Source organism: Ceratotherium simum, chromosome 35, assembly GCF_057802395.1.
Source record: "Ceratotherium simum simum isolate JZ-2026a chromosome 35, ASM5780239v1, whole genome shotgun sequence".
Classification (NCBI taxonomy): domain Eukaryota; kingdom Metazoa; phylum Chordata; class Mammalia; order Perissodactyla; family Rhinocerotidae; genus Ceratotherium; species Ceratotherium simum.
In genome coordinates, this window is record NC_141934.1 from 25,526,292 (window position 1) to 25,536,042 (window position 9,751).

The 9,751-nt window shown below is 44.7% G+C and overlaps 1 protein-coding gene across 2 annotated transcripts; it reads right to left on the bottom strand.

Moving 5' to 3' along the window:
- Positions 1-640: 640 nt before the first annotated feature.
- On the bottom strand, positions 641-9,722 carry EIF2B1 (eukaryotic translation initiation factor 2B subunit alpha). 2 transcript variants are annotated; one of them, XM_087423415.1, is made up of 10 exons: positions 9,601-9,691; positions 9,002-9,128; positions 8,650-8,751; positions 7,411-7,547; positions 7,168-7,284; positions 5,319-5,431; positions 4,674-4,742; positions 3,388-3,463; positions 1,667-1,792; positions 641-968 (listed from the first exon to the last, which is right to left on the bottom strand). In XM_087423415.1, the coding sequence occupies exons 3-10, from the start codon at positions 8,723-8,725 to the stop codon at positions 804-806; spliced, it is 879 nt and encodes a 292-aa protein (XP_087279541.1). In that variant the 5' UTR covers positions 8,726-8,751; positions 9,002-9,128; positions 9,601-9,691; the 3' UTR covers positions 641-803. The 2 variants fall into 2 exon arrangements, with proteins under 2 accessions (XP_087279541.1, XP_014642668.1); XM_014787182.2 differs by lacking the exon at positions 9,002-9,128 and having other exon boundaries at positions 9,601-9,722.
- Between the last annotated feature and the right edge of the window lie 29 nt (positions 9,723-9,751).

Consider the following 9,751-nt stretch of genomic DNA (forward strand, 5'->3'; position numbering starts at 1 on the left):
ATCATGGCCAATGTGTTTTGGGCCTGGGGTCAGCTTGCAGTACTAATGCAACACTGTATCAAAATCTTTCATATAATTTATTTGAAAAGATGCTGAATTTGTTCCCAAGTTTAAATTCACCTCTTTCACAGATAGAGAATTTAAGTTTATAAATGTTCGAAGGCGTCCTTGTAAGTGGTGAGCCATGCAGGGTGCTCCTGCTAAATGCTGCTTCTGCCTTGGTTCTCCTGGTAGTTTCCACTTCGTTTGGCTTGATCCTGCGGGATGGCAGCCCCTGGCTCGTGTTCACCACTGGAAGCCTGATGCGAACTCACCAAGGGTTTCCTGCCTCTCTTGTGAGGCACCACATGTAAGAGGTGTCCTGGGCAGCCGTGAGTCAGTTACTGCGGGGGCACCTGGCTGGTTAGGAACACCTGCTATCTAGGCCTGCATCTCTTTAACTGATGCTTCTGGCAGATCAGTCAGTTGAGTGCAGTGAAGATGAAGGGAGGGGGACCTGGGCACATCTTCTTTCATCAGTTAAGTAGCCAATAATCTTTAACTTGTATTCCTAGAAATGATGAAAAGTGTCTGGAAACTGTAAGCACTATTTAGGTTGGGTTTTAGGGGAACCATGAACATATTTTAGATGAGACTGAAATGAATAAAAAAAGGTTCTCCAAGATTTATGATTTTAAATCCTTAGTCCATAGATCTTCATTAAAAAAACAATTCATTTTTGGCCTGGCTCACCGTGGGGTCAAGAGGCTACTCACCCTGCCCCAACTACAGCAGCGGTACGCTGGCAGGAAAGGCTGCAGTGGTTAGAGGTACAGCTTGATGAGCTCGTCGCTGACTGCTGAGGGCGTCAGCACGCCCAGGTCTGTAAATAGCAGTGTTATCAAGGAGGGGGAGGTGTAGTCCACCCACGGGTGCTCCTCTTTGAGGTCTTGTCCATTCTGTGCCGACTTCAGAGTATCTGCCTTATACTGCAGAGACAGGAAACAGACGTTAGTCTGCCCCACGTACTTAGGGCTCTGAACTGGTGGGGCCCTGGCCTGAGCAACTGGTGTGCCACCACCTGACGGTGCTCTCTGGGAACGGGTGAGCCAGATCATGGCGGCCTACTGGCCAAGAGCCACAGATGAATGAAAAACCTAAACCATGTGTTCCCTCGCTAGTGTGCTGGGTTAACTCCTCCAGACCGCTCAAGATAATGTGTTTACAGGGAACTTACTATGTGCCAAGTACTACGCTAAGCAGTTCCCATGGGTAATCTCAGAATCGTCATAACCCTGACAATACTATTATCCTGTGTCACAGATAACTGAAGTTCAGAGCTTAAAATGAAAGGACTTGCCCAAGGTCACACGGTCAGAAAGTGGTGGACATGGGAGCTGAGCCCAGACAGTCGACTCCAAAGCCTGGACTGTTGACCACCAGCTTTCCCTGCCTCCCAGCCCGTATCTAGCACTTAAGTGAAGGAGAGACCAAAAGACTGGAATTCCGGGGACAAACTAGAATCTATGAATCTAAGTCCAACACCCAACAATTTATCTTTGTATCCTAAGTGTTGGAGAAAACAGCAACGGGAAGTGAATAACTTATTGGGACATCCTTAGCACTGCATTTTTTCAAAGGTTTCAGTTTAGACTCAAATACCCCTTCCACTATGTAAAACTCTTGCCTTAAATTCATCTGGGACGTCTTGCTGGTTTAGTGGGAAGAGCCGTACAAACTTGAAACTTTCTGCAACCACATAAAAAGGCTTGTTCTGTGCTTTGGCGCACACGGCCATCTGGTTGGTTCCGATCTGGGAAGTCAGAGAAAATGGAAGATGAGATCTTTATGGCACATCTCAAGTGGAAGCAACAGAAAGTATAGGATCGAACACGATATATGCAATTCTTGCTTTGGAATTCAACAGGACGTTGTAAAAATTCAACAGCATTCTCCAAAGATACACAAATGGCCAATAAGCACATGAAAAGATGCTCAGGATCCTTAGTCATTAGGGAAATGTAAGTCTAAACCACAAGACGCCACTTCACACCTTCTAGGATGGCTATTATTAAAAAGGCAAAATAACCAGTGTTGGCAAGGATGTAGAGAAATTGGAATCCTTGTATGGTGCTGCTAGGAATGTAAAATGGTGCAGCTGCTGTGGAAAAGTGGTTCCTCAAAAAGCTAAACAATTACCATATGACCCAGCAATTCCACACCTAGGTATATAGCCCAAAGAGTGAAAACAGAAACCCATGTTGATAATTGTATACCAATGTTCATAGCACCATTACTTACAATAGCCGAAAGGTGGAAACAACTTGAGTGTTCATCGACTGATGATGAACAGAATGTGGTCTACCCACACAATAGAATGTGATTCAGCCATAAAAAGGAATGAAGGAGGGACACCGGCTACAACATGGATAAGACTCTGAAAACAATACACTGAGTGAAATAAGCCAGACTTGAAAGAACAACTATTGTATGATTCCATTTATATGAGATACCCAGAATAGGCAAAATCATGGAGACAGCAAGTAGAAATAGGGGGGTGGAGGAAGGGGGAGTTTTTGCTTAATATTCACGGAGTTGTTTGGGGTGATGGAAAAGTTTTGAAAACAGTGATGATGGCTGCATGACAATGTGAATGTAATTAATGCCACTTAATTGTACACTTAAAAGTGATTAAAATATATATACAATGGAATACTACTCAGCCATAAAAAAAGACAAAATCGTCCCATTTGCAACATGGATGGACCTGGAGGGTATTATGTTAAGCAAAATAAGCCAGAAAGAGAAAGACAAACACTGCATGATTTCACTCATAAGTGGAAGATAAACCAACACATGGACAGAGAGAACGGTTTGGTGGTTACCAGGGGCAAGGTGGGGTGGGCGGTGGGCACAAGGGGTGAAGGGATGCACTTATATGGTGACTGACAAACAATAATGTACAACAAAAATTTCACAATAAAGAAAAAAAAAGTGATTAAAATGGCAAACTTTATGTTATATATATTTTACCACGCAGAAAAAAACAAATGCTAAGCAATATATAGAGAAACTGTAACATAACATTATATTGACGTCAAATATGCTCAATTAAAAAAAAAAAAAAAAACCCAAATCCACTTCTAGTTAAAGCCTATTTTGAGTAAATATAAATTACATTCTCCTAATTTACATAGACCAATCTTCAAAGCAGAAGGAAATTTGACTAAAATTTGACTACTGCAATGGCTTAAGGGAACTGGGAAACAATTCGAGGCAACGGTGAAGTCCTGAAGCTTATCAGGATGAGACGGATGAACCATAATCGACAATGCTGTTTTGGTGTCCTAGATCAGCAGTGTGTCTCCATGCCTTGAGCAAGGAATTCTGGAGAACCGATGCTCCTACCTTGTTAATAATTCCTCCGTTCTCAACAACTCCTTCAGCACCAACTATGACAAGATCCACTTTCTCCATGATATAGCTAAGGAAATTAAAAAAAACTGTTTTATGCTCTCTTTTCTTGGCTCTTGTTAGTAGCATCATCACCTGCAAAGACTAATATTTCATTTTTTGTGTGTGTGTGTGAGGAAGATTAGCCCTGAGCTAACATCTGTTGCCAATCCTCCTCTTTTTGCTGAAGAAGACTGGCCCTGGACTAACGTCCATGCCCATCTTCCTCTAATTTATATGTAGGATGCCTGCCACAGCATGGCTTGACAAGCGGTGCGTAGGTCTGCGCCTAGGATCTGAACCTGAGAACCCTGGGCCCCCGAAATGGAGTGTGTGAACTTAACCACTACGCCACTGGGCTGGACCCTTAATATTCCATTTTTATCATGGTAAGTTCCTCCCATAATTACCTTTCTTCAAAGGAGCACTTAATCAACTCTTAGCCCTGTTACCAGTTCTGCCACCAGGGGCATTAAAACCTTTTTTGATGACAGCCGCACAGTAAGAGGTATAATTCACGCTGCCACCCGTATGTGGACGTGCACACCTCCACGTGTCACTAGAGCAGTGTTGATCCTCACTGCACGTGGGGCACTCTACTTTCTGTTCTACTGTAACACAAACAGAACAAAACTTAAAAACCTGATCTGAAGATGGAAAAATGTGTTATGTAATTTAAGAATCTTTCTGGTAGGGTGAAGGCCAATTTACCTTTTAAAATGAACAATTAGTGGAGTTCTTCAAACTGCTTACTCTTGAGTGTATTCCTCATTTCCTCAATCACTTGTCTTATGTGTTCTCTCTAAGAGACTATTACTCCTGTTTTCTCTTGTGAGGACACTGACAATCCATGGATCACGTGACCTTGGTTTTAGGAGTGAAGATGCACGGGCAAAGAATCCCAGTGCCACTGAGGACAGCCCACGTCTCCAGATGAAGAGGGAGCACTGATTCCAGGTGCTGACCCTAACCCAGCCTCTGCTCCTTGCTCAAAATGCACCATCATAGTACGGAAACAACTCCCACTCTCCCCAACACCCTACAGCCCTGTGTTCTGCATACACTATCAAGACCTTATAACAAACTCGCTGGTTTAATGCAGCTGTCAATTAAGGGGTGGGATGCTACCCAGTGCAGGTTTATGAATGGGACTCAAACCTTCAATTTGGAAACGCTGCTCCAAGCCAATCCTGGGAGTGGGGGAGGAAAAGTGATCATGGCCAGGGAAGCCAGACACTTACCCAACAGCAGCATCCAGGACCACAGTGACAGGGACGTTGAGGTGGCAGAGGGCTCTGGCCATTTTCTTACTGAAAATGACATTTTGAGAACATTAGAAGAAGTCCCATAGTGATGTATGATGAGTCACTTAATTTGGACAGTGATAAATCACGTTAGCTTGAAACTCAGTTAATATTAATGGATTAAGGGGAAGATCCCAAGACTCTGGACTAAGAAAACAAGAATTTGGGTTCTTTAGAAGGAAGTATGTTTTTCTGGAAAACTATACTCTTGGGGACCATGGGTAAGAGATGCAAATTTGGAAAAAAAAAGAAAGTTTTAATTTATTATCTTCTGTATAGCCAGAGACGTGCATTATCTCTTCTTTGATAAAAAATCTTTCTTTGATAAAAAAAATCTTTCAGTTGACACAATCTCTCGCTGTTCCTCTGATTTAACTATTAAATAAAAACTCTAGATCCTCTACTGCCACGTACTGCAAATGCAGAGTGATTTTTCTTCCAGGGCAGGAGTGGGCACTGTCAGAGGCAATGCTGATTGACTGGCAAATAAGGGGGCATGTTCTGGCTCCTCTTATGATTCTAATCCTGAGTTTGCTCTCTAAAATGACTGCTGGGCACATAACCAAATGGAAAGATACTTGCCCCGATAAATCAGGCTGTGACTCAGTAATGTACACACTGAAACGCTTCTTGGCCGCCACAGCTGCTTCCAAGACTTTCAGGACCACTCTGGAGTAGGCGTGAGTTAATATTCTCTGCGGGCCGAGAAAGCTCCGTCAAAAGGGCAAGCTTCCCAGCGATCACCCATACCCTCGGCCACTCTAATGCATGTTCCTGGTACCCTAAGGCTTTTCTGCATGCATTTTCACAAATCAACTAGAATCAGAAAGCGATCCTGGATGGTACACTGAGTTTTAAGCCCATATACAAGTTGAAAAAGGTTTCCGCTAGAGGAATATATCATGGAGTCTCCCCTTCCCATAGCAGGTACAGAAGCGGAATCCCCACACAGTGTCACTCACAAGACACAAAGCCTTTTTATCTGAAGCCTCCATTAGGCTCTTTGGGTTGTCTTTCCTATTTCTAAGACATGGTTTGGGCCTACAGGCACCAGGCAGGGAGCATAAGTAAATGCAGTGGGTCGGGTGGGGCCAGCAGCAAAGTAGAAAGGCTAAGCTCCAGCTGTCACCACATGGTCCACTGTTGCCAGATCATCTGATTTTTCTAGAGGAGCTAAAGATCCAATATTTAAATGTTGGCTAACTTAATTTTTTAAAAATTAATAAATACTGTTTGGGGTAAACAACCCACCCATGGGCCAGATACAATTTGCAGACATTTACATGTAACCTATAAGGAATAGAGTACAGAGGACTACATAATGCAGGATGGATGGACACAGCTCTCGAGCTCCTTCCTGGGTCTCACCTGAGACCTTGTTAGAAATGCAGGTTCTCAGGCCCCGCCCCAGACCTGCTGACCCAGAATCTGCATTTTATAAGATCCCCAGGTGGTTCATCTGCATGTTCCAATTTGAGCAGCTCTGCTCTAAGTTCAGTCTAAATCAGCGCTCATGTGGGTGGGGATTGCACATTAGACTACCCCAGAGCAACTGAAACCCACAGAACACCGACAGCACGGCGAGTCTGCGGAAGGAGACGGCCTCAGCGAGAGGCGGTCTTTGCCTCCACTTGCCTAAAGATGGCTTTGTTTGCAACTGGCTTTTGTACAAGTTCCACTCACATCTAGTATGTCATTTATTTAATAACATACTTCAAAGGTTGGGAAGAGGTAATAAAACAGAGGACAAGATTTCAGAGTCAAAATGCAAGTCAGTCATTTTACAGTTGGTGGGGGCTAGGATGGCAGAAAGGAGGTAGGCTGCTGGGAGAGCCTCCAAAGTTTGATTGCCCTTTGGCAGGGAGAATGACTTAACTTGCAGGTCCTGTCTTTCTTTACTCATAAACACCTGGCAGCTTTGCCTCTTGGTAACAGCATTTGAAAAAAAGTTAAAAAGAAAATCTCAAACCAGTGCTGACTGTCACCAGGAAGACAGTCGGTATCACCCAGTGACAAGAGCTGCTCTGTGTTGATTTAATTCAGATTAATTAATACATATCCAATAATAATAATACTTATTTAGTAAGCCATCTTATCAAATCAAGAATCATCCATGCTGTCCCAGTGTTTTTTTCTGCCTGTTTAAAATGACAACCATCTATAATAATACCTACATTTATACAGTGCTTACCATGTGGCAGGCATGGTGCACAGCCCTTACACACACCATCTCATTAATCCTCACAACTCCTCTATGAGGTAGGTACTATTACTACCCTTATTTAATAGATGAGAAAACTGCAGCACAGAGAGGTTAAGTAACTTGTCCAAGGTTACACAGCAAGTAAGTGGCAGAAGCAGGATTTTACCCCAGGAGTCTACCTCCAAAGTCCTTGCTCCCAATTACCACACATGATGAATATCTACTCACCGCCCCATCTTTAATGAAAGTATGGCACAGATCTGCAATTTTATTTCTCGACAGTGATATTCTCCTGAGAAAAAGCTCTCCCCGCTCAATCATGGTTTCTTTACATTTGGAGTAATCCTAGGAGGAAAGAGCAAAATGAAGGGAACTGGAAGATCCGGGTAAAGCTGAGACCGGGTAAAGCTGAGAATATTTGTAGCCAAACAGAGAAGCAAAAAGGTAACCCAAGGGGGGGTGGGGGCTCACCGAGTCTTCCAGGGAGGTAAGGCTGATGAAGCGCAGGAAGAGCTCCCCGCCTGAGGACACGGCCACGGAGGAGTCCACGCCACACAGGGTTTTTATGGCCCTGGTGAGATTCGCCCTCAGGCCCTGGAGTGTCTCCCCTGGAATGATCACATGAGGAATGTGACGTAGATTTCAGTATCACCGCCCCTTGATGGGTCTGCAGTTCATTCATTCATTCAACCAGTCTTTATTGCGTGTATACTGTACACCAGGCACTGTTCTAGACGCCAGAGATACATCCGTGAACAGGACTGACAGGGTCCCTTGTCTCCCTCCTTGTCTCCCCACTCCCTTTCTAGTGGAAGAGGCAGATAAACAAGCACACAAAAAATAAGCAAGTTAATTACAGATTGTAATGAGGATGGAGAAAAGCAGGACGATGAGAAAGGAGAAGCTACTTGAGACAGTTAACAGTGATGGCCTCTTGGAGTGGGGGCCATTTAAACCGAAACCTAAGAAAGGATCAGCTGCACAGAGATCCAGTGGGAAAGGATCTAGGCACAGACCACGCCACTGCAAAGGCCTTGAGATGGGAACAAATTTGGTGTGAGAAACAAAGAGAGGCCAGCACCGCTGAAGCACAGTTCAGTGAGAGACAGCATGGAAGGAAATTAAGTCGCAGTAACAGGAGGTCTGTGAGGCGGGGCAGGTGAGGCCTAGGTGTTTGGGTGTTACTGTAAGGACAATGGTTAGACACTGGAGGTTGCCCTAGAGACATATGTCTCTAGGCCAGCCCTTCAGAATAAAGAAGGCTTTATTTTGCTTATACAAGATGTGATGCTATAGCCAGACGCTTACATTTAGGATGCTTGAATTAGTAGGCAATGACAATGAATGACATTAATACCAAAATTTATTCTGGAACGTGCTCTGTGGCATCTGCACAGAATCTGGCACAAGTCAGAAGCTCAATAAACACTTGTACAGCTAAACTACTGCTTTAATTTAAGCTTCATGGTTAACTGGATATAAAATGGTCACTCTTGATTCGAAATACATTTCATTTATAAAAGGGGACTCATTTAATGATACCTTGAGGGCTCTCTCCAGGTTAAAGGGAGGACTGAAATGCAGGAAGAAGCTGAGCTTGGGGCTAGATTACCTTACGTAGCCGCACATACATCTCTCACTTTCTACACGTCTAACAGTTATTAGAAGACTTTCCTAACGCCCAGAGTGTTTGAGGATGACCCTCTTTACCTTTATCTCTCTTCAAGTACTCCAGCAAAGTCCGGATGGCAGCCACTGCTGAGGCCATGTCAGGATCTTCTTTCATTTGAGACTTAAAGTATTCAATTAATTCTGGGAAGAAAGAAAAAAGTGATTCATCAAATTCATGTAGCAGGATGTAAGGCCAGAGAGCTTGTCAATGACTGTTGACCTTACGAAGAAAACTAATTTTAAAAACACTTTCTTTTCGGGGTGTTTGGCTTCAGGGGCATCACAAATGTTGGTGGGCATAGAGATGACGCTACTATTTGCAAGCTCTCTTTCTCTCTCATTTTGAAAAAGCTATCCGTGTACATACAATGGCATAAAATTTAAGCCTTACCGAATGATAGTGAAAGGTCCTTCTCTTCTTATTCTCGACCCCAAGTGCTGAGAGAATCCCAGAGTCAACCACCTTACCAATTGCTCCAGCACCCCTCCAGTCGATATGCTAAGTCAAGCCTACTCACCTACATACGTACGTACATGTATGAGTATGGAGAGGTCCACCCCCTTCTTATTTTTTTACACGAAAGGTACTACATACATTAGTTTGTAGTACTCCACCAGATGAGCACATCAAATCTGCCCTTTCCTTTTGATTCTAGTACCAGATCCACTAGTGCAGGGAGTCTTACTCATACTTCACATATGAGGAAATCAAGGCTGTGAAGACCTGCACATTTCGTCCGAATCTCACTTTTTGGAGAAGGGCACTGGAAAGCGTGGGCAGAGGGGGTGTCTGGGGATACCCACAGGACCCAACCCTTGGATACAGGAGCAGAGAGAGGGACTGAGCTGTGACCAGAGAAAGCACATCCAACCGAGCAGCCTGAACTTGGAAAGCGAGCTCTCCCGGAGCCCAGCCGGGGAGACGCGAGGTGGACGGACTCCTGCGCGGCTCCGCTCCAGGCCCAGCAGGCCCGTCCCATCCCCATTTACCCCTGTCGTCCATGGTGCCCTCCGGACCCCCGGAGCCCGAGGGGCCCGAGACGCCTGCGCCACCGGGATGAGTCCCGCGACCGCGCGAGCTCCGAGCCACAGGGACTGACAGCGCGCGGAACCCCACTTCCGGCGCCTTGTGGGGCGGGGC

What these genes read in the sequence shown, in the direction of transcription:
- EIF2B1 (XM_014787182.2), bottom strand. An exon ending in TTACCTCCCTGGAAGACTCG is followed by an intron (nt 7,285 to 7,410) that starts GTGAGCCCCCAC and finishes CTTTCCTCCTAG; the next exon opens with GATTACTCCAAATGTAAAGA. An exon ending in CTTTCATTAAAGATGGGGCG is followed by an intron (nt 5,432 to 7,167) that starts GTGAGTAGATAT and finishes CTCGGCCCGCAG; the next exon opens with AGAATATTAACTCACGCCTA.